Genomic DNA, 25,189 nt, shown 5'->3' on the forward strand with positions numbered 1-25,189 from the left:
AAATGTCCCACGGCCCGGTACCGGTCCACGGCCCGGGGGTTGGGGACCTCTGCTCTACAGCACAGCGTTACCCTGGGGCAGGCCCCATGCCCAATACATGTGAACTTAAATGATGCAAACCAATCAGAAAGTTTTAAAAAGTATTAAATTTCAGTCCAACAATATGTTGGAGTCACTATCAAACGTGATTTGAAGACGGGACATCCTTTTCTGACACATTGTCCGAGGTGCACATGGTGTGAGAAGAAGGTAAGAATAATTGCCCTAGTAATCATTTAAAATGACATAAATCCTAAATAAAAAAAAATACACTAGTGTTTATGAAGTTGTAGAGAGGGATTTAGTCAGGTTTTATAATTTTTAATTTTTTTATTTTGCATTTTCAGAAATTCGGTTTTTCTTGTCGTTGCCTCAGGACAAAGATGTGCAGTAAGGGTTACTTCTTAAGGGAGACTTACAACCTTGGGCTTGGGGTACCTTAGGTAAGGTAAGGTATCCCTAACACTCAAAAAAGTGGTACCACTGCCTTTCCTTTGATATACATGGTAGTGGTGACATACTGGCTGCTCTACAGACTGGACTGCACTGAGAATGGGATGACAAAAAGTGACCACATGCACGTGTATGGATTCAAATCCCAAATTGCACAAAGGCTGTGCAAATCCAAAGAAGAAAGCAAGAGAGGGTAAACCAGTGGAGGGATATCTCAAAAATATGAGGAGAAGAGGAAGTAGCAGGGACCCATGGCCCCCATTCCAAATCATGATTTCCGCTTGGACGTCCTTGCTGCATACATCACATTGGCCAACAATATGTGAGAACAATGGAAGATGGAGGGTTAATGGGTGCACAGGAATACCAAAAGCAATGTGTATAAAATGTAATGTGCACCTGTCTTTTACAGCATAGAAGAACTGTTTTGTGAAGTTTCACACACAGAATGAGAGCAATGTCTCACAACATGAGAATCAACATGGCATGACAATGGGTCACAGGAACCTGAGCCTATATCAAATCATATGTTTCAGGTGTTTTTCAGTTCTTTGTTTCATTATTTGTTGACATTTTTGGAAACACTTCTGGTGTTTTTATTGCTCTGAAACAGTAGCCTTATGATCTATGAATTAATAATTTTCTCTGTACTTTTGTACCATTGTTGCACAACGTTGCCCCTAGGCAACGAAAAAATATCTTGGGGACGGGGGGGTCTGAAATATAAAAAAAACTTTGGCAATAAAATGGCCCAAAGTGAATCAGTAAATGAGGTTGAATAGTTTTCAGCATGTACCATCACAATGTATGTAGTAGAGGGCTAGTAGAGTCATTTATTTAATTGCTATCCCTGCCAGTTTGGGGCAGTCACATGTTAAATTAAAGCAATTATTTGTTTCTGAAAAGGAATTACAGCTTAAATCACGAGATATGTATACATCAATCTTTTTTTGCAGGAAATTGAATCCTTGCCAAGTCAAAGTGTGACTCTCCTGATGCAAAAGTCATGAAAGTCTGGCATTGCCAAATAGAAGCAGGCAGTGATCCTGCTTTATTGATTTGCACCAGTGTTCTTAATGACCTGTGCTTTACAGTACAATACACCCACACATGTGAAATAATTAGCTTCCATAGTAAACCTGTCTTCTAATGCTGTTGCTGAATACTTTTGACTTGCCAATCAGAAGAATTCTTTTTTGCACTAGCGTCTATAACAAACTACACTTTGAAGTGGAGGTTGTTGAAGGCCCAAAAGAACAAACAGAATGCCCAAGTTGGATTAAATCATTGTACAGAAGACAAAAGCTCCTTTTTTTTTTTATTAGCAAATTACCCAATATCAGATTTTAAGGTTCTCAAAGGCAAAATACATCGAGGCAAGTCTTGTCATTTTTCCATCTCGGCAACAGTTTGGGGAACTTTAGTCAGGCAGTTATTTATTCTGCCAAGCAGATAGTTACATCAGAGAAATAACACAACTGGTCATGTTAAACGGGTTTTTTTAGGGAACTCCTGGGGTATGTGTTTTGTATTACCTAAAGATTTCTGCCCAGGATTCTTTAAATGACTGAGGCTTTCTGGTTATATTTGTTAACATCCTTCTGTAATTACCTTCTGCTAATGATTCTAGCTGGTCCATATCCTTGAAATGGTTAACTCTGAATATTTGGTCAAATCAAAGAAAACACAGAAGTCCAATTTCCCACTCAGAACCTTGGGAATGGTTTCATTTTCAGTGACAGTTACATTATGTTATCCGGCTGCTACGTCAATCAAATCTTCTGTCATTCTTGACTTAATAAAGCTTTAGACAGTGGCCAGCAATGGTCACTGTAATCCTTAATGTGAAATATTAGATATGCTACTTTTTCTGTGATAGAATTACATGTCCACGTGCTGTTCAGCTAAATAATGTAGTATAGGATAAAGTCAGTTATGTAGATAATAAACACTGAATAATGAGGGTTTGTTCTTCCTTGGCACTGCCTAATGTGATTAGGTGGAATATCTGCTTTGAACATAACTGTTTTCTGTTATGCAGAGGTTAGAAGAAAACCCGGATTAACTGGATTACCTTGATCATTATGTCCTGTCATTGTTGTTGTGTTCATACTAGATTACCATACCCAGCGGTCTGGTTTGTTTCTGCCTCTTTATCTCTTTATCATAGGTGCACAGAGCAGACAGAGAAGCATTGCAGAAATTGTTAAAAGTAGGGCTTTATGAATATGAATGGCACATATCACAAAGCAGCACTAAAGTTGGCGTCTGAGCTGACTATTAATTAAATCCATACCTGTCCTTCTGCTGCAGCTTCCTCTTTTCAGCTCTTTCTCCCTGTGTGTCTCTCTCTTTTTGCCCGACAGAGACAGTGATGGATACAAGGACAGCGACAGCTGAGCTTGGCTGGATATCGTTCCCTGCCAATGGAGTAAGAACAATGTGCAAAGGTGTACTGCGTGTGTGTGTGTGTGTGTTGTGTACGTGTGTGCACCCTTGGGAAAAACAGTTTGAGTACACTTTACAGTGGTCCATTAATGAGCCTGTCAAATTCCTAATTACAGTAGCAAGGTGACACCAATTAACCAGTACTGATGTAAATAGAATGGATTCCAAAAGATCAGTGAGGTGCAGCACATCAGAGTCCTCAACAGCTGAGCAGAATAGAATACAATAGAATGGAATAGAATAGGTTTTTCCATCCAATTTCTTGAGCTCCTTGGCCCTTTGAATCTTGGCTTGGCAACTAGCCGGTCACAGTGGTCTGCTATGTGCGTTTGAGGTGAGTGGCTCTAATTGTGATGAATGGTTGTACCCATGTAGCACAGAACAAGGTAGAGGAGAGAAAAAGAGAGGGAGACAAAATGGGAGGGTGGGATAAAGTTTAATTTGTGTCAGGTCTTGGTAAACCCATTCATCATTTTAGCCTCTCATCTCCCCTCTCCCTCTACTTCCTCCCCTCTCCTACTATCTGTCCCTTCTTCTCACACACACACATTCCCTAGTGGGAGGAGGTGAGCGGTTATGATGAGAACCTCAACACCATCAGGACGTACCAGGTGTGTAACGTGTTTGAGCCCAGCCAGAACAACTGGCTGCTTACCACTTACATCGACCGGCGGGCAGCGCAGCGCATCTACGTGGAGATTCGCTTCACTGTGCGCGACTGTGCCTCCATACCCAGTGTCCTGGGCTCCTGCAAAGAGACATTCAACCTCTACTACCTAGAGACTGACAGGACCGTGTCAGAAGGCATCAAGGGGGTCGAGTACTGGGCCAATGCTCCCTTTCTAAAGGTAAATGCTCAGAAACTAGAACTTTTGAAAAGAAGGGAAACACGTGTGGAGTCACTAATTCTTGGACTAGTGCTATAGCATTTCAAAGGTAAAATTTTTAGGATCACTTTAATTTTACTCATCACATACATTAGTACTATTGGGTTGTGTAAAAAGGCATTGGTACCAATGAGCCTCATACTGTAATTTGCCACTGTGAAAACAAGGACAAATAAAGTAGGGGAAATAATTATTTGATTCCCTGATGAATTTTTAAGTTTGTTCACTTCCAAAGAAATGAGCAGTCTCTAACTTTTATGGTAGTTTCATTTTAATGGATACAGAAAATGAACCAAAAAATCCAGAAAAAACACATTGCACAAAAGTTATAAATTGTCAGTGAGTGAAATAAGATCCCCAGTCAAAATATGACTTAATACTTGGTGGAGAAACCTTTGTTGGCAAGCACAGCGGTAAGATGTTTATTGTAGTTGGTCACCAGGTTTGCACACAACTCAGGAGGGATTTTGGGCCACTTGTCTTTACAGAAACCCACTAAATCATTTGGGTTTCTTGGCTGCTGCTTGGCAACTTGAAGCTTCACCTCCCTCCACAGATTTTCTACAGTATTTAGGTCTGGAGACTGGCTAGGTCACTTGATGACCTTAATGTGCTTCTTCTTTAGCCACTAATTTGTTGCCTTGATGGTAACATTGTCATGCTGGAAGACCCATCCGTGACCAATCTTCAGTGTTCTGGCTGAGGGAAAGATTTTATGGTACATGGCTGTATCCATTGGTCCCTCAATGTGGTGAAGGACCTGTACGTGTACCTTCTTGAACAGGGCGACCTTGCAGACCCCACAAGATTTCAATCCATGATGGAGTGGTGTGTTACCAGTGGTGTTCTTGGTGACTGTGGTCCCAACTGCCTTCAGATCATTAACAAGCTCTTCCCGTGTAGTTTTGGGCTGATCCACCACCTTTGTCATAATCATCCTCATCCCATGAGGCAAAATCTTAGAACTTCTTACTAAGCTTCTTGCTGATGGTCTTGTAGCCCTTCTAGCTTTGCACAGGTCTACAATCTTGTCCCTGATGTCCTTTGGCAGCTCTTTGGTCTTGCCCATATGTGGCAAATAGGGCAGGTTATGAGCAAAAATTGTGTTGGTGTCACTTAAAAATTAAAAAAAGCCCTGCTTGTTCAGTGTGCTGTGTTCTGACACACAATGGCGAGATAGCGCATCCAATGCCTTGAGGTTTGGAGACTGTAGTCTCTTAAACTGAAAACTGCTGGGTCTTAGCTGGAAACCGAGCTCTCATCACCAGTTCCGATCCTCGACACGCAAGAGAAGTTGATGTTTGCTGTCAGCACAAGTTTGAGGCCTGCGGTGAAATAACAGGGGCACGGTGCAAGTGGTCCTAATGGGACTTCCAGGGTATGATCTGAAAATAGCAGCTGTGCTGAGAGGAAGAGAAGAGAAGACATTTGGCCAGATTTAAATCAGCTGGTTTTTTTTGTTTTTTTGTTATGTGCAGATTCCAGAAAGCCTTTAATCACACCTTACTTATATATCAGTTCAAATGAATGAAATCCAAACATTGTACAAAATAGATCAGTAATTAAGTAAGATTGCAACAAAAGCTAAAGTATTCACAAATTGTTCTGTAGCCTGAAGCCCTAATCTCCACTAGCTATGAGAATTCAGCACCTATTGACTGGATGTGTTTGTGCTTGTTGGGATTCATAAGCCACCTCTCTACTTAAATGTCACGCTCATGCTCTCACACATTTGTAATTTTCCAAAGCATTTAATTTTGCCTGGCCATTATGGAGAGTTATCAGGGGAAAGATACAATAATAGCATTTCATGGCATTTGGTCATTAGCATATTAATCTTATAGGTAGCTAATCTAACTTATTAATAAAGAGAGAATAAAGAGAACCTATACCTACAAAAACCTCTGTTCTTTGTCTTCTTTCTCGTTTCTTTTGTCTCTGTCAGGTTGACACTATTGCAGCAGATGAGAGTTTCTCCCAGGTTGATTTTGGGGGCAGGCTAATGAAAGTGAACACAGAAGTGAGGAGTTTTGGGCCACTGTCCAAAGGCAGAGGTTTCCACTTGGCTTTCCAGGACCTCGGTGCTTGCATGTCGCTTCTTGCCGTCAGGGTATTCTACAAGAAATGCCCCAGCGTAGTGCAGAACTTTGCTTTCTTCCCCGAGGTATGAACCAGAGCTAATTGAAAATGTGGTGATTTTTATGAGACCTTGGTGCAGCCATTGGGTGGATATTTAAATAGGATTTTTTAATGATTCTTATTTTGTGCAGACGCTGACCGGAGCAGAGTCCACCTCATTAGTCATCGCCAGAGGAAGCTGCATCCCCAACGCCGAGGAAGTAGACGTGCCCATAAAGCTCTACTGTAACGGAGATGGAGAGTGGATGGTACCCATTGGCAGCTGCAGCTGCAAGGCGGGTTATGAACCTGACAATGGCAATGTGTGCCGAGGTAAATCTGTATATTAATGAGGCTGTGCTGGTTCAATCTGAGCTCGTAAAAAATGAAGATGAAATGAGAACATCAGCAAATACTGCACTGCATCAGAGCATATCAGAGGTGTTGCTATGTAGACTGAACCGATAATCAGCTTTCAAATCTCTTCTGATGACCTTGCTACAGCAAACACTTAATGCATGCCGCACATAAATTTTATGTTGTTTTGTAGCCAAAGCTAACAATCCAGTATGACAGCCAATCAATATCCAACAAACATGCGTCTAATATTGAGCCACAGCAAGCATGCTACTGCAGCAATCAATATCTCATAGCACAGGGCGACCCCAACATGGAAATTATTTAAACAGTAGAAATACTATTGCAATCAAAAATGTATCATCAGCTTTGTTTTTTGTTTTTTTATATTGAATGTTTAGATTTCTTAAATATATGATTTCTTTTATGACTGTAAACATTTATTTGCTGACTAAATTCTGGAGGAAATCCAAGTGCTTCATTGGCTCCAGGAGGGGGAAAAAAGTGTGTCAGTTTTGGCAGAGTTAGCTGAATAATTTCATCCGTGTATATATTTTATGCCCAACGGGGCAGCGCATGATGTTCCATATGTTAATGCTTCTGGAGGCAGACTTGGGTGAACGTGGTGCAGAAATAGTTCCTCTTCCCTCAGTGTTCCAAATATCTCTCCCTCCTTTCCACTCTTTTTATATCTGGCCTTGTTCCCCATTTCCTCTCCAAAGTAGTACCCATCATTTCTCATTCTCCCTGGAGAGTTTCATTCATTTTGTGTATGTGTGTGTGTGTGTGTGTGTGTGTGTGTGTGTGTGTGTGTGTGTGTGTGTGTGGTGACTGTGTGAGTGTGTGGTGGGCGTGTGAGCGTGTGATGTATGTACATATGGTGAAATGATAAGTGAGGCCGCTTCAGCCCTTGTTAATTAGTTTAGCATGTTCCAGCCAGATTAGTCGACTGCAAATTAGTGGTGAACTGTCACAGAGTGTTGGAGATAGAAGAGTACAAGAAAGAATGGCAGGAAGGAAGATGGGAGAGGGAAAGACGAAAGAAAGAAAGAAAGATAAAGAAAATTAGGGAAAACCTCTGGAGAGACAAACTGGGAAGTAAGTTTAAAAAAAAAATAAAGAGAACAAACCAAGGACATAAAGGTTAAAACTGTGAGATAAAACAGAGAGCCCGGAGACTGAATAGTTATTCTTTCTGCCTTTGGTGAAATGCATACAAATACACGGACTGAAATGTCAGCTTAGCCTTTGCTGTCAGTCTCTCTTTTCAACAGAGAAACTTTACAGTTTTTGAGTGGGTACACAGAAGGTAAACTAGTCATGATTCAAGGGAGACAGTGAATGAGTCTGGCAGTGCTGCATCTCTATGAAAAACCATTGCTGAAGGACTTTATTTGAGGACTAAATTATCAGGTTTGCAGAATGTTTGCTATATATATATATATATATATATATATATATATATATATATATATATATATATAGAAAAAAAGCCAATCAAAGCAAATCATTTTACAGCTCATGCCAAAGACCCAAGTTCAAGACTTACACCTTAGAGATTTTTACACTTCAAGTGCATCATTTATAAATACAATGAGAATATGTTGCTTGGCTAAGTTTAGTTATTAACGACATGGTTGGGTGCAGGGACTGAAAATGATTTGGTTAGATGATAGGATCAGGGTTTGGCTTAAAATACACCAGTTGCCATGTCCCGTAAAGCTTTATTTTCTTCTTTGCCACAATGATGCCCCTCCGCTTTCTCTTGGCAAAATACATGCTTCTGTCACAAAATATACTTCCTACTGAAATACATTACTTACAAATTTGTGCTCACTGACGCGAAAAAACGTGGCAGCTTGTGTCCACGAACACAGTAAAATAGATTGCTTTTTCATCAGCAATCTATTTCATCTTTTGTTTTTGTTGACTGGGATGTAATATACAGTATATCACACATCCTCACCAGGCAGTGCGACTGGATGTACCCCAAGTCATTTGTTAGTTGTTGTTCTGAGGCAGTCCTCATTTGAAAGACCAAGTCATTTTGAATTCTTATTGTACAATGACAGTTTGAGTACACAAACCAAAGACAGGCTTGAGGGACGTGGATTAACAATCTCTGAGATGGCTTTTTGAGCTTAAACAGTGATTGAAGGTGTCGTGGGACAGAGAATGTCCTGTCTGCCTTCCCCCAAGCTGGCATCTTTTTTGGTGTGCTTTTCTGCCAATCAGCTGATAACAACTTGGCAGGAAGCTGGACTCACTATTAGAACAGATGGTCATCTTTTTGTGTGTGATTTGTGTGTGTGTAAGGACATGGAGATGGTGTTTATTTTGCACCAAATCAGCATATTGTGCAAACCATAAGGCAAAATTGGCTCAGCATCAAAGTACATCAAACTGTGTGTCTGTGTGTGCGTGCGTGCATGTGCGTGCGTGCGAGTGTGTGCGCGTATGCACGCATGTCTTTTAAGTAAATATTCAAGACCCTTGCTTGAAATTCACCACGCTACAGATGTATGCATGACCAGCGAATACACACAAACATCCCCTGCTGTGAACTCCAACAATGCTCTGAGTTTTTCAAACCCGGAGGCTTTTAAAACACTCATGCAAGCACACACATACTCATGCAAGTTTTTTAATAATTGATCAGTGAGCCTGTATGCCAGCTTTAGACAATTGTAATCCACGTGCTCCCTGCGTGACTCCACACAGCTGGCAAAGGGCACAGGTGGAAAAGAGAGGAACAATCTCTTTCTCTTTGTCCCCTTTTAACACTTCCTCTCTGTTTTGCTCCTTACTATTAAAAAGACAGAAAATTCTATCTCTAGAATTTTCTGTCTTTTTATTTTCCACTCTATTTCAGATTTGTTCCATTTGTATGAAGAATTGGCTGTGATTTGAATCAGTTTTGTACTCTCAAAAATATTTTAAGTCAGTTCTGTCCACATCAAAATTTGTATAGATTTACATCTGTATCACAGTGACCTTTGCCCACATACACACAGCAGCCTTCACCAACTCACAAAGGGGGGTGGACACTATTGAATACAATACAAACAACATAAAATGACAGATTAATGGATACCTGCTTATCCTGCTTGAGTCAGCATTTTGTTCTTTTCAACCTGCACAAAAATAGACAAACTGAATTCAGTGACATATGCCAGGTTGCCAGTTTGAAATCCTTTGACAGACAGAGAGACAGAAAAGGATAACTCTACAAAGAGGTATCCAGTAAGTAATGGAGAGAGAGGGAGCAAGACTTGTTGCCATGGTGACACGCCCCATGTGTATGAGCAAGGTTTTTGAATAAATGACCTTGACAAGCCAGATGTCTATCTGCCTATTCAACACAGAACCACACACACACACACACACACACACGCGCGTGCACACACACACACGCACACGCACAAAAGAGACACTGACACTCCTGAAGAGATGGCTCTAAAGAAAGTAAATGTCTGAGTATAAAGAAACAGAAAAGGAGGCCGACATTATTATTAAAAACTGAATGTGGGAGTAAGTATAGTGGTTTTTACAGGTGAAAAAGTAAGCAGGATCGGAACTTCTTTCAAGCTTCTTTCCATTCTCCATTTTGCTGTATGAGCACTATGAAAGCCTCCCAGGAAAGACTGTCCAATACTGTGTTCCATTATCCACATTAGTAGAGTTATATGCTCTCTATGAATGCCCGCTTTTCACACCAGCTTTGTGTAAGGCAGTTGAGGGCAGCTATATGCACTTTGCCATCTGATACTACAGGGATTAATAAAGTTTTTTTCAGATTCCTGATCGGAAGAGGATGGATGGATGGATGTGTAATTTATGTTGGGGGAGGTCAGCAAACTTCAGTGATCCACTGGCTGAATTGCAGCTTAAATGAAAAGATGTTAAACAAGTGGTAAACATGGTACTAATAAAGTACCACCATTACTTATACAGTTCACATCCTATGCATATCTCCTTTGATTAACAAGACATGTGTATTCCTAATATTAAGGGTTAATAATGGGGGAAAATGCCAGAGTCCACCTGAATGCTTTGTCCAACTAAGAATTCAGAACCTCAACATTCCTGCTTTAATCAATTTGTATCATCTTAATATACAATCATGTGTCCTTCACCTACCTAGATAGGATAAGGATGCATAAATAGAAAGCATTCTTTATTGCACCACCTTTAATAAACCTTGAGGTTATATATCCTAGTTTGCAAGACAGTGAAAAAGTTTTGACTTTTCATCTAAATTGTAATGTACACTGCTTACAAAAAAAAAAATAATAAAGGAACCCTTTGAAACATGAGATCTCAATGGAAAACAATCATGCTGAATATCTATACTGAAATCGGCTGGGTAATGTTAGGAAATGAAAGGATGCCACAGCGTTTGATGGAAATTAAAATTATCAACTCGCAGAGGGCTGAATTCAAAGACACCCTGAATATCAAAGTGAAAAAATTATGCAGCAGGCTAGTCTGAAATTTCATTGCAGCAACTGATAATGATACTCAGTAATTTGTATGGTCCCCACATACTTGCATGCATGCCTGACAATGTCAGGGCATGCTCGTAATGAGATGATGGATGGTGTCCTGGAGGATCTCCTCCCAGATCTGGACCAAGGCATCAGTGAGCAAGGCATCAGTTCTATTGGATTTAGGACAGGTGAGTGTGGGGGCCAGTCATTCCTTCATTCTCCAGGTACCGCCTGACAACGGGTGCAAGGATTTCATCCCGATACCTAAACGATCTTACAGGCAGCATAACTCTCTCCACGGCTTCTCCAGACCCTTTCACATCTATCACAGGGTGCCAGTGGTGGACCTGCCAATTCTGGTATTCTGTGGAAATTGCCAATCATGCTTCACGGAGCCAGGCAGTGAGCACTGGGCCAACTAGAGGACGTCGGGCCCTCAGGCCACCTTCATGAAATCTGTTTCTGATTGTTTAGTCAGAGACATTTATGCCAGTGGCCTGCTGGAGGTCATTTTGTAAGGCTCTGGCAGTGCTCATCCTGTTGCTCCTTGCACAAAGGAGCAGATACCGGTAATGCTGATGGATTAAGGACCTTCTGTGGCCCTGTCCAGCTCTCCTAGTGTAACTGCCTGTCTCCTGGAATCTCCTCCATGCTCTTGAAACTGTGCTGGGAGACACAGGAAACCTTCTGGCACTGGCATGTATTGATGTGCCATTCCAGGTGAGCCTCTACTGGAGGTGTTGGACTATGTCTCATGCTACCAGTAGTGATACTGACCCTAGCCAAAAACAAAATACAAAAACTGTCAGTGGCCTCCACCTATAAAACCATTCCTGTTTTTTTTGTTTGTTTGTTTGTTTGTTTGTTTGTTTGTTTGTTTGTTTGTTTGTTTGTTTTTTTGGGGGGGGGGGGTCGTTACCCATCTAGTGCATCTGTTAATTTCATTAACACCAAAGCAGTTGCAGAGTGATTAACAGCCCCCTCTGCTACTTAACTTTGCAGATCAATATCCCAGAAGTTTAATTGACTTGATGCTACACTCTGATTAAAAAGTGTTCATTTTTTTATTTAACATTGTATATCTAACTAGCTAGTGTTTAGTTGCTAGCTAGGAATACAGATTCAGTTTCAGAGATACTGGTAGATACCATTAATTATTAGTTATCTGGTAACCAGCTTAGTATTTTCATTTGACTGCATCGTACTACTGTGGAATTTGCATGTTCTCCCCGTGTTTGTGTGGATTTCTCTGGGTACTCCGTTTCCTCCCACAGTCCAAAGACATGCAGTTAGTGGGGTTAGGTTAATTGGTGATTCTAAAATTGCCCATAGGTGTGAGTGAGAGTGTGAATGATTATCTGTCTCTCTGTGTTAGCCCTGCGATGAATTTCAAAAAGGAAGTTTTAGGATTTTGTATTGCTTTGTACAATAGCAATGCTGTTAACTGCTAAGCTGTTAAGCTCTTCTGGGTGTGTTTGTACAGTTAATGACATACTTCCTGTTTGCTGTAAATGAAGTCTGAAAATTCCAGTCTGGTGGTAAGCCGGTGGCAGCAATGTCAGAAAGATTCACAGACAACCAGTCTAATTACTGATGATGTCCTTTTTTTTTCTTTCTTTATTCCTGTGAAGAAGAACAAACCCAATGGATGTCAGAATAATAAGTTAAAGTTTAAATGCTAATGCCTCTGTAAGTCCCAGAAACTACCTGGATCCTTGTTTTATACACACTTTATGAACCAGCTGTGTGTAAAAACAGCTCATATCAAGCTCACTCAAACCCTGTAATATTATATCAATTATTCCTTCAATGCTGACATCTGTGTAGTTTCACAATGGTATGTGGCTCATGTGTGACTTAGAATACAATAAAACAGGGGGACAAAGAACAGTTCCCTTTATTGTAGATCATGTTAGAACAAAAGCATCAGCAAAAACAAGGAAACAACAATATAACATGTCTGTGGCAGCAATTCAATAGAACAGTACTGCAGAAATATTGAAAGGGAAGGATAAAGTCAGCAGTATCAGTGTGTTTCTCTGCACCTTATACACTCATTCTACAGTTCTCCCTTTTTTCCCCAAGCCTTTTTTGGGGGGGGAGGGGGTTTCTACCTTTTTTATTTTTGTCTTTCCAGACATTCCTTTTCACTCCTGACCCTTTCACCCACTGACATTTGATGAAGTGAAACCCTGAGGATCTTAACTTGCTTTCTCCTTTGTCTCATTTACTTCTGTCACTCAGTTCATGTTATCATTTGGAATTTACTAAACGCCTCGTTGCACACTCCTCCTCTGTCTTCCATCATAAATCTATGTAACATTTGCATTTTAGTCTTACATCGCCTAAAGCAGCTCAGGGATAAAGTAAACATTCATTACAGAGAAGGAAGGAAAACAAAATGCTAAAGATAAATCAAAACTAAAAAAAGGGGGGACCACTAAAAAAAAAAAAAAAAAAAAACTCATTTGGTTTGCCTCAGCCTTTTGGCACAGTTTCCATTTCAGTCTTATTCTTCATTTCACACCTCTCTGTTTCAGCTTTTACTTAAAGTCATACTTCAGAAAGCATTTGCATTCACAAAGAGACACTTGTGAAATCCCACATGTGAATTAAAACAGACATCCTTCTAGGACACTCTGGCATAACATGCGATGTGGTTAACATCTTTCACCATGTCATGATGGAACTTTTACTGTTAACGAATTTCACTTTTCCTACTTTATCTTCAAATAAGATGACCTTTAAAAAAAAAAAAAAAAACTTCAGTTCTTGTGGCTTTTTCATATTTTTTTTTCTTTATATAATTTTGTTTAATTTTCTAAACATAATTCATATAAATGTATAATTTTGCTTTGAAACTTAAAACACCTTTGTGCTAACACAGACATGCTGTCATTGCTAGCATGTGCAATAAATGTGTGTGATTGTACAGCAATGCTTCTGGTCTATGACATCATGTTCAGGCAGAGGTTGAGCTTTGATGAAATTAAAAATGAATGTCAGCGATTAAAAATGCAACAGCACTTTTGGCAGACCAGCAAGAAGAGGGGAAAAAAGAGGGGATGATGTAGACATCTATGACATCAGAAAGCTGCTTTTTGGAAGTGAGGAAAACACTTAATGACCAGGAAACTCCAGTATGGCTTTCTTAACTTTGTTCAGGCCATACTTGTAGGATGACAGCATTTTGAGATTTAACTGAACAATGCTGGCTTGTGTCAGATGCATGTGTTAATACTTAGGAAATGCCAATGGTTAAGTGAATGTACAAAGATTGAGATATGTGTAATTTCTTTAAAAAGTGCAGCTTCACCTGTTCTATTAAGCTGCCAGTTTTTATGCAGCCTTGAAGAAGTTCCAGATGGCAGTTTTTCTCACAACATATTTCAACTTTACCACCCCGTCAGTGCACATTCTGACCTCCATCACTAACTTGTCTTATCCCAGGTGAGCCCCTTCTCACTCCTAGGTCATCAAATATGGCTATTTTGTCAAAGCTGCTGGGGTCTCAGAGAGTTCAAGACTCAAAATCTTGAGCCACCTCTCATTTCTTTGTATTTTGCTTCCAAAGTGACAGACTTGTATTATTTTTAATGTCGTCTTCAGCAATAGTTATCTAGGATTTCAATAGAACAGTGATTCAGAAATATCTGATAACTTTCAGTGTTTCTTTGGCTGCTTTTTCACCCATTTGAGTCCAGCCCTTGTACCTGACTATTTTCAGGAGAATGTTTTGTGCGTCTTTGTTAAGCCACTTAACACTGTGCTGTAAGGACAGAAACTAACAGAATCTGCAGTCTTGTGGCTTAAGCGACTGACTGCAGACTTTTAGTTCTTTAAAATAAAACCACCAACTCTGTAACCAGTATTAACCTGGCACAGATTCTGAAGTCCCCTTTCTGTATCTCTATGATGCCTGCAACTTCTGACAAAATGCAAGCATTTGACATCCTGAGATGTGTTGCCCAGGTGGCCTGCTGTGCACATATTTAAACAGCACACATCCAAGCTGAATAGGAACAATTATTATCTGGTCAGCAAGAGCCATCTCTGGATAAATAAAAGTTGGATTAAGTGGGGTATAATCCTTAAAAATTCACGCTGTATGTGTTTCATGTCATGCCTGACCCAGATAAGAAGAGCCAGAGAACAAAACCATAATCTACTTCTCAGTTAATCAACACAAGGCTGAGTCTGTGTCACTGTGCACAAAATGTTTTTGTGTATCTTGTCAGAACAAAATATTTCGCAGCCATCCACAGAAAATCCCCCTCTGTGCTGTGTCAACCTCATAGTACCAATAATAACTCTGCTGGCATGCCTTCTTTCTAATACAAAGTTTACCAAATGTCTCATAATCAGGGCAAACAAAATGCACAGAAGTATGATTCAAACTAAGTTAGAATTTGTTGCTCTGGCTTTGGTTTTTATGTGCTTTTTCTGCTTTTTTTTTTTTTTAATTTTCTACAGCGTGTCCTCAGGGCACCTTTAAGTCATCCCAGGGGGCGGGATTATGTCAGCAATGTCCGCCCAACAGTCGCTCCACCATCGAAGCTGCCACCCTCTGTGGTTGTCGGAACGGCTATTACCGTGGAGACATGGACAAACCAGAGGACCTGTGTACCAGTGAGTCAGTTTTTCTCTCCCCATCAGACACTGGATACTAAATAAACCATTCAGTAGTGTGTATATATATATATATGAGCTTCAAGATGACCAATGCATGTTTGTGAAAGCAGATTTTTTTTTGGCTGAAGTTACCATTCGGTGACACATTAGAGCGTATCAGCGGTTGACACCATCGACAGTCCAATATTTCATCATTAAGTTAAAGGCCAACATCTGCTTTGATTTATCATTGCACCCCTAATTTTCTGTGCCTCGTTCAGAGTGCTGCAACATCCCTGTCCTCATTAGGGGATTTGGGGAGCAGTAAGTAATAATGCTGCCACATTCCTTAGGCTTTCTATTGAAGTGAATATGTGTTTAGTGTGTTGAAGAGGCTATATTGCTATGCAAGATGAGGCACAGAGTTTGAAAAATGGAGCCTCTCGGGTCCACAGAGAGATGGTGTAAGTAGGTTGAGACATGAATCATTTTGGACTGCATGCAGTTAGTCTCTAACTGTGTGTGTGTGCTTGTACATGTCCTGGTGACCTGGATACAGTTTTTTTTTTTTTTTGGGAAGGAGGTGGGAGGGCTGGGGTTAAAAAGCACTGGTTCATTCATTGTCTGGCCATATTTTGCTGTCACAGAGTCATGAATGAATTTGTAGTGCTCTGTAAGAAAAGCATAACAAATGTTGAACATCAATGTTGCTGCTCAGCTGTACATTTTGTTATTCTCTTATGCGCTGGTTGCATTCCTTTTGTTTATTATTCTATTTTTTTGGGGGGGGGTTGCTCTGGTTCATGTTCACACTGACTTATTCTGGGCTAATCAAATCAAACACTAATCAGATCAAAAACTGGACATCAGCTGTTGCCCTGCATCATCAGCGCTACGGGGAACTCAAATCAAATTCTTGTCTTTTTTGTCCTCCGTAGTCAAAAAAATCTCAGCAAAAATGCTGAACATGAGCTTTAGTTGAGACTGCGTCTAAGCCTCTGATGTTAGTGACATAAAGCCAGACACAACAAAAAAAAGATGTGTTTTGCAACTTAATGTGAGGAAGAATGATTGGCAGGTATGAGTTTTTAAAGGTACAGTAAGTAATTTTTTTGAGGTTAATGGAAAAAAATATTTTACTCCTAAATATACATTGATTAGTGTGTAATTACATCTTCCAACAAACTGAGGCATTCTCATAAACTTAGACTTAGAATTAATCCATTAAAAATACATAGGAGCGGGCGCCGGCTTGTGGAAGTCGCCATGTTGCCCTGCTATCTTGAATACAGTGGCTGAGATGGACATCGCTGTTCTGCAGCTGCATCCAATCCTCAAATCACCAAACACGACGCAAAGCGTCAAATCCAGTGGTGTAAAGCACTACCACTGGACTCAAGAGCAGCGGAGACGTGTACAATTTCATGCTACTTCGTGGGAACAGTTTGAGAGCTTGGATTGCGGCTCCCAGTCAGGGACTGAATGGCAGTTTTTCATTGAAAGAGGCCACAGTATTCACACCTGAATGGTGGCACATCAGATCAGGAGGGCAGCCATGCTTTCTTTTTTCTTTTTTTTAAAATTGTTTTTAAGATTCACAGGTTTGCACACTCTGAATTCATTAACAGGGGGTCAGAGTGTCAAGCTTGAGTTCTACTATGAAGTCCTGAGGCGTCAGAGAGAGAGCACTTGTTGAACAGCCAGAATTGTGGTGAATGGCATACTGCTGTTGTGCGCAAATGTGCACTTAACTATACAACAGTTTCTTTCTCTTCTCCAAAATGATAATCAAGTTGACAGGTTGTCAGAGGTAATACATAGTACAAGCCATAGGCACAAGTGCAGCTTGTTAGAACTAGTCTCCTAAAATTAGCCACAATCAGGTACTTCAGGTGTAGCTCAAACAGCCTATTTTCTTGCCACTCAGCAAATGGACTTATTGTTAAGTTAAGCAGTGTTTGACTTCATGCTAAAATTAGTTGACTGTTATCAAACTATTAGGAGTTAACAAATTCAAAATGCTTATTTTTTTAATATTTTGTTGAGAGTCATTTGTAAATAGTGATTGCCTGAGTCATGGAGCTCCACAGATATCGCCAAATAATGAGTTTTCTCCTTTGTGATTATTTTATAGGCCTTGACTGCAGCTGTCTTAAGTTGGTGTTTGTTTGTGGGTCTCTCTCTGCCTTTGGTTTTCTTTTCATCAGCTGATATGCAATTCACTCGATGAAAGCGAGATGAGGTGATTGCAGAATATTTGTTTTCTGGCCTTGAAAAAACTCCTTCTTACTTCTTTTTGCTGTGTGCTTTTGTACTGTGAAACTAAACCCAGTCAGCTTCAGGCTGATCAGACAGTGTAACTCAGTTCAGTTAAGATTTTATGTGGCAGTTCTTTGTTCTTGTACATCATTAATAAACACGGGTGAGCCAGTGTTCGTGAAATCACACTCTTGCCTCCACTTTTTTTTTACAGCGGATAAGAAGAAGAAGAACTTTATTGATCCCACAGGGAAACTCATATCTCTGACATCGCGCATCTGCTATTTGTATGAGAATTGAAAAACCTGATGGCTGTGGTTACAAATGATTTTCTGTATCTCTTCATTTTACAATGGAGAGAGAGGAGTCATCCAGTACTGATACTGATTTGTTCCATAAAGATGTTATAAAGTGGGTGATCAGAGTTGTTCAGGATGGCTTCAGATGTCTTTAGCGTGCATTTTTTTCACCTCTCCCAGCATGTCCAGTCAATTACAGAGCTTAACAAGTGGTGGTAAGACAGTAGCTCTTTAAGCTTATTTAATATTGCCATACAGCAGATCAAGGCCTTTATTTTCTCTGGTAGGACAGTCGACAAATTATGGGAATCTAGTCAAGTGGGAGGAGAGAGAAACATAATTGAAGTGTCCTGAAATTACTAAGAGTGCCTCTGGATGTTTAGTATGTATCCTAGCAACAGTATCACGGAGAACTTCACATGGAGCTTCGGCTGTTGCCTTGGGTGGAATGTACACAAGTATTGTTATGATATGACTGAATTCTCTTAGTAATATGGTCACATACCAGCTGCCAATAATTCAATATCAGGACAACACATCTTCTCCTTGAAAGTGACACGCGCAGGACCACACCATCTCTGGTTCACAAACAAAGCCAGACCCCATTTTTTTTTTTTTTTGGCACTGGCTTTGGCGTCTCTGTCTGACCGTATGAGGGTGAAAGTAGATTAGAGTCTGAGATGTTTTGATTCAACTGTGTTTCAGTAAAACACGTGAGACTGAACTCACGGTATACTTTCTTAGTCTTCACCAATATCTCCAGCTCATCACTTTTGTTGGCCAGAGAGGTGTAATTTCCCATGATGACTGTTGGCAGAAAGGGCTTATATCTCCATTTCCAAGCATTCACCTTTGCACCAGCAAGGCAACCCCGAAACACCTCTTTATCTCAGCTGGAATCTTCCAGATTTGCTCCATTTCAGTGAAGAACGCTCTTCTCCTGAGTAAACTCTTCTCCCCACAGAAGCATCGATCAGTACTTGACAAAAACCAAAAAAACCAAATAAAGTAAAGTTTGAGTAAAGATCAGAGCTACCAGACTTTGCTGCTACCAGTTGAAGCGCATGTCCTAGAATGATAAATGATAAAGTAAACGTCAGATCATGAGCAATTACAGGCCTTCTCTTCCTGTCACTGTGGTACAGGCTCATCTTAGTTTTGGTCCAGTGAATGCTGTTGAGAATGCTGAACAAAGACTGTGCTGGTCTTTCTACCCTTGAGACTGAACACTGGTGATCACCCTGCATTAAACCCTGCATATAGATTTGTTCTCATGACATCTTGGTTTTATTGTTGACCTGGACATTTATACGTCCACCTCATGGAGAGTGTTTTTTTTACAGCTTCCTAGTTTACTGTGGAAATCGTTCTGCAATCATCCACACTACTGCCTTCTGTGGAAATCCAGTCTGTCTCCAGTCCGTGCTCACCAGTCTGTTCTTTTTTCAGCAGAAATAGTCATTGAAAGAGCTTTTGAGTGTATTCTGACATTGCATTTAAAAATTGGGGAACTGTATATAAAAATGGCTCTAACCCATCAATGGTTAATGCAATATCTTTGTTCAAACCCCTCAAGTAAAAGCCCATATTTGTCATATAACTGTAACTTCAGTGGGATTTGGTAAAAAGCTAAAAAACTCACACTGTTGGTCTCTAAAAAATATATGGACCTAATTGTATGAACAGCAAAGCAAACAGTCAAAGTCTAAGCGAGTTACACAGGTTAGGTGCTCTAAAATTGCTTTAATCTTTGCATTCAAAGTTTATTGAAATAAATTAGAGTGAAAACATCAAAGTGGAATGTTCAAAAATGACTTTGCCACAACAGTTATGGAACAGCTGATGTGGTTAACCTATTTTGACAACAGAAATGCGACATGAAAGGCATTGCAACAGTGGTGGCAAACTCTCAAACGGATGCGGCTAGAAGGAAAAAAAAAAAAACAACCAACTTTTCCAGTGAAAAAGTGTCAGCCTACTCAGCCTACACAGCTCCATGAATTACCTTGGTACTTTCAATTCAAGGGCAAAAACAAACTGAGTTACACGGTTTTTTTTGTTGTTGGTTTTTTTTTTTTTTTGTTTTAAGCACAGTGGGATGGAGGTTTAATATAGGAAGGAGCTGCAGTTTATTTGTATTTGGCATGAACTCAATCAGATATAAAATCTGACCAGTGAGATGGAAGAGTGGATGTGTGCTGTGTGGATAGTTGCCTGACAGAAAATCATTCCTTCAGCACGCCTCACGGGCTGCATAGGTATGGAGGAGTGCGCGTGTTTGTGTGTGTGTGTCTGTGTACACTGTGTGCATATGTGTGTTTTTTGGTGGTATTTTTCTGTACAGGTCAGAGTGATATTGTGTAAGCCATTTACAAAACTGTGAAAAAGAATGTGGCTGTAAAAAGCAGCACAGACTGTGTCTCTAACTCTTGGAATGGTGCCTCTTGTTGCGGCAGTAAAACTGGAATTGGAAAATTTATAATGTGATTATCACCTCGTTTCTTACTTCTCTGCATTTGAATGTGTGCTTGCTGTGAACTCTGAGTGTCTGACACTTTAAAATAATTTGTATTTGTGCTATTTAGATAAAAAGGAAGAGGGAGTGAATGTCTGCGCCAGCACACTGTGTGTGTGTGTGTGTCTCTGTATGTATAATAATCAAAGCTCAGACAGGTCTTCTCTTTCCCACTCTCTCAGTAGAAATGCTTATAAGATGGTGCTACTTAGATTTTCAGCCCCCTACTGATTGTTAGCACTTTGATTTCTGCCTCTGAGTGTCTCTTTGAGAAAAACACACATGCACATATTCCACAGGGCCATCTCAGTTGTTTCTAATGACTCTGTGATTTAGCATATGCCAAGGTTGAATATCCATTTCATCTCAACTGCTCTTGTTTGGCGTGCATTGCAGTGTCTGTGATGTGTGCCAGCAATCAAAGAGATGTGTACCCAGTAGCTTTAACCTTGTGAAAACCCTGGTTGTGTACCCTAAAAACCCTTAGCTGCTCCTCAGATCACAGAGAAGAGCTAAGAGAAAAGAGAGAACCGGCATGAGAGAAAAGAGATGCAGATTCCCTGTTGGCGCCGAGCTATCGGGTCACTTTTTGAACATTATAGGCACCGCTGGCTGAAGCTCAAACTCCCTATATACTGATTGGAAACTGCACTTGTCAACTTTCCATGTCAGCAAGCAGTCTTGACAGTTTATTTCAAACTATAACCCTCTCAGTATTATACAAGCTGATGCCAATTAAGATAAAGTATTCAAGTGCACTGCAATTGTAGTACTTGAGAATATAAATGAAAGATTCCTTGGACACCCAAACTGGGTAAGAAGCATTCAGCGTCTATTGTTGTATGTAAAAACAGGGCTGCAGCTAATGTTTATTTTAATTATGACTGGATTTGACAACCCTTAATGTATGAAGATGTGTAATGAATAGTATAGCCCATGAACCCATCAATAATAATGAATGATTCAATGATTAAAATAATGACCCAGTTATAAAAATATTGAAATATTGATTATGAAACTAAGTCTGTGTCATCTCCGTGTCACATTAACCTGTTTGGAGTTATCATGGACTGCTTTATACCACTGATACCGATTTACACACACATCACGTTTAATAAATAGTTTAATAAATCTTTGTTCATCCTTGTTCAGTCGGGACTGTGACTGCACTCTTTGTTGCCTATAAACCAGAAATAACAATTGGGGGCTCATCCAATGTTCTTACATTTAATCTTAGAAATTTTAGAAAGTTTGAGTAAGTATAGTGTTGGTGGATCCCTACTGAGTGTGTGATTTGTATTTGTTTTTCCAATTTCACTGGCTGCACTGATGGGCCGTGATTGTGTGTGATTCTGGTAAGGTTTGTCATTTCTGTCACAAGCAGGGACACTGGAAGTCTGATAGTTGAATCCTTCAGAGCAAAACAAAGAATTGTGTGGGATGTCCAAAGCAGGCAGTGTGTGTGTGTGTGTGTGTGTGTGTGTGTGTGTGTGGGGCCACACGATCTGATATCCCCATGTTGGTGTTGTTCCCACATCATCATAATTAATGTTGGTCCAGGATCAACATTGCAACCAACCAGTGATGTTGTCTGAGCATTCAGTTAGCATTTGCCAAGAATATAACTAATGCAATTGGAAAAAAACAAACAAAATGAGTAAGCTAAATTTGGCTAAAGGCAAACCAAACTTGATGATAATATATAAATGATATATTATAAATTAATAAAGAAAACACTTGAAATACTTACCGTTTATTCCAGAAGAGAGTTATATATAAACTATGACATCACAACAACGTGATTGGTTGCTTGCAACATTGATCCTGGACTAACATTATTATGATATGTGAACAACACCAGCAGGGGGATATCAGATACATCGTGTGGGTCCAGCTGCTGAGAAGTTAGACATGTCAGATTGTGAGGTAAAAACTTATTGTTACCGTTAACGGTCAATCGTTTTGAGCGTCGTGAGGAAGTATGCATCAAGATATTGTGAGAGACAGGTGACTTTGACTCATTTACTTTAGCACTGGTGTTGCCGTTCTTGGATGAGACATTTCTGGGTATGTATGTACCTGTACTGGTTGTAGGGCTGAAAGTCCTCAGTGTTCCACTGCATAAGATGGTGCTTTTTCAAGGCAAGGTGAAAGTTGGGGTAAGTCCCAGCACCTGTGGACAGTGTAAAGATTATTTTGAGTAATGACATAGTTAGCAGCCAAGTGTGGGCTGATGTTCCTATATCTGCAAGGGTTGCCCAGATCCCACATGTTTGTTGTATACCAGACAGAAGTAAAGCAGTGTTTCCTGGGGCCTATTCCAGGAAGCAGGATTTGCTAATAACTCCGAGTTTGTTAACCCTGAAATGAGGGAAACTCCAGAAGGAGAGCTAACTCCAACTCTTAGTCAGTTACTGAGGTAACAGAATCTGTGAACCTAACCTGCTCGCTGGCAGGTTTTATCCAACAAACTCTGGGTGTCTCTCTGACTCCTCCCCTCCTGCTGCACCTAAACCACCTGTTTGACACTCTGATTCATTTCCTCATTCATAAAGTCACTGCAAAGCGCTCAGAGAAGCGAATTCATCTGCAGATGTTTGTTTTTCTACAAGCACTGAAATCCCAGTTAGAAGTTAGTTCATTTTTGTACGCAACATGAAACTTTTACAGTCGTTCACTCGTCAACAGGCTGTAAGGATGGAAACGGCGATGATGTCACAGATTTATAACGAGAGCAGTGGCAGCTGTCAGACTGTCAGTTCCTCTGAAACATTTACTGTAGTTACAGTAGCATCATTGTTACATCACACTGATCTGGATGAAGCTTTAGACACAGAACTGCACAATAATGGAAAAATGTCTGGATCCTGGAGAATGTGGGAATGTTTGAGTGAAAATGAGGTTGAAATGATTCTAAGACTTGAAAACTGAACTAAATTGATTTAAAGTGACTTAAATCAACATTTTGAAAGTTATGATGTTTGTAATTCAGAGTATGTATCTCGACATATTTTCCATTGAAAATCACCTAAATCGGTGATCATAGGCTCTATAACGAATCAACAAACCGTGTCAGAGTCCACCTGAATTCTCCATTAAAAAAATGAATAAAGTGAGGGTGCTATTCCATCAATAGATTCCATTTTTACTGTATGATTATTTAAACAATTAAATGGCCATAAACGGAACTGTCATAAACTGCAGCAAAAACAGCTGCGGTCTCAGTAACTAACACACAGGTCGGTCAGTAAACTCAGAGCTGTTTCTTCACATTTTAATCTTCACTTTCTGTCTCCTGCATTTTGCCCAGCGGGCTGCAGATGAATTATTAAATTTTATAAATTAAATGTGAAACTAGGATTCAGCTTCATCTGATGGAGATTCAAGTTGTGTAAATGATGACAGCAGATATTATAAAAGAAATTATTATATTTTATAACAAACTTTTATTCTGTCTGTGATGATGGCAGAGTGGGTCAGGCTGATTAAAGTGACTCGTCATGCTCCACACTGAAACGTGCGATCCTCAATCCATCGGATTAAAATGGAGGCTCCGCTCTTTATTTACCCATTACCATGGTGAATCCTGGTATCAGAGCTCCATTGATGATGGCTTTCTTTCTTTACTCACGCATGCGCTAACTCAGGGTGAACATACTCAGAGTTGATTGAACTAACTCTGATCAGCTGTTCTGGAACGGGAAACTCAGAGTTGCCGATCTCAGAGTTGATCAACTCAGAGCATGTTTTTAAACTCAGAGTTTGTTGAACATGCTTCCTGGAATTGGCCCCTGATGTGTTCAGCATGTATCGTGCAGTCACCCAAAGAATAAGCCAAGCACAGTTAGGTAATGGGTGCTTAAAAGATGAGGATTTGCAGCATTCTGAGTTAGTGTTGCCTCAGGTCCCTTGGTCTTTCTCTCATGGTAATCTGATTTTAAAAAAATCATCTTATCATGGTGGAGGGGTTTGTATGCCCACATGATCCCCGGAGCTATGTTGTCAAGGAGGAGGCACAAATCCCTTTGGGGTTGCAACAGGAAGTGCATCCAGCATGAAAAATCTGCCAAATCAAAAAAGAGGAGCTACTTGCTGTGACAACTCCTTGGCAATAAGGGAGCAGCCAACAGTAGCTTTTTTTTTTTTTAGTGGCTCCATACTGTAGTGGTTTACACATTTACCTAACAAGCAAAAGATCCCCAGTTCAATACCAGGAGGATGTTGATTAGGGCTTGACTCCTTGTGAATAAGAAATCACCTGAAAGTAGCTTTTTGGAAAATCGGTCCTGGGTTGAGGAACCAGACCAAGAGCAATTTCGAAAACCCCTATGGCTCCCCTTCCCAGGATAGGGTTATTGGGAGCCAGGCCTCAGGGGGTACTCCAATCTCATTGTATATCCTGTATAATGACAATAAAGGCATTCTATTATATTCTCATGGGAAAGCTCCTGGTGGCTGGGCCCTGGTTTTGCACCAAACGCCCAGTTCTACTTGCCATCATGTTTCATACTGCTTGCAGCTCGCAGGAGAAGTTGTACGAGCAGTACTCCTCCTCCTGTCCTTCTCTAACACATTGTAAGCTGGGTTTTTCTGTTTAATCCTGAGATGGAAAGACCCTTCAGTCTGAATATGGAGAGCGTGAACAGATGTATGTCTGCCGCTGTTTCCATAGTGCTGTCTGACCCTCTCAAAGTTATCTTTGCCATGGTTCAT

The 25,189-nt window shown here is 40.3% G+C and overlaps 1 protein-coding gene across 1 annotated transcript in view; it reads left to right on the top strand.

Moving 5' to 3' along the window:
• Positions 1-25,189, top strand: part of LOC115778485 (ephrin type-B receptor 1-like) — a 121,332-nt gene that overhangs the window by 33,621 nt on the left and 62,522 nt on the right. Inside the window, exons 2-6 of the mRNA XM_030726524.1 lie at positions 2,859-2,923; positions 3,498-3,788; positions 5,773-5,991; positions 6,098-6,278; positions 15,266-15,421. Of these exons, the coding sequence (XP_030582384.1) occupies positions 2,859-2,923; positions 3,498-3,788; positions 5,773-5,991; positions 6,098-6,278; positions 15,266-15,421 (912 nt within the window). The remainder of the gene's footprint in view (positions 1-2,858; positions 2,924-3,497; positions 3,789-5,772; positions 5,992-6,097; positions 6,279-15,265; positions 15,422-25,189) is intronic.

Source organism: Archocentrus centrarchus, chromosome 4, assembly GCF_007364275.1.
Source record: "Archocentrus centrarchus isolate MPI-CPG fArcCen1 chromosome 4, fArcCen1, whole genome shotgun sequence".
NCBI lineage: Eukaryota > Metazoa > Chordata > Actinopteri > Cichliformes > Cichlidae > Archocentrus > Archocentrus centrarchus.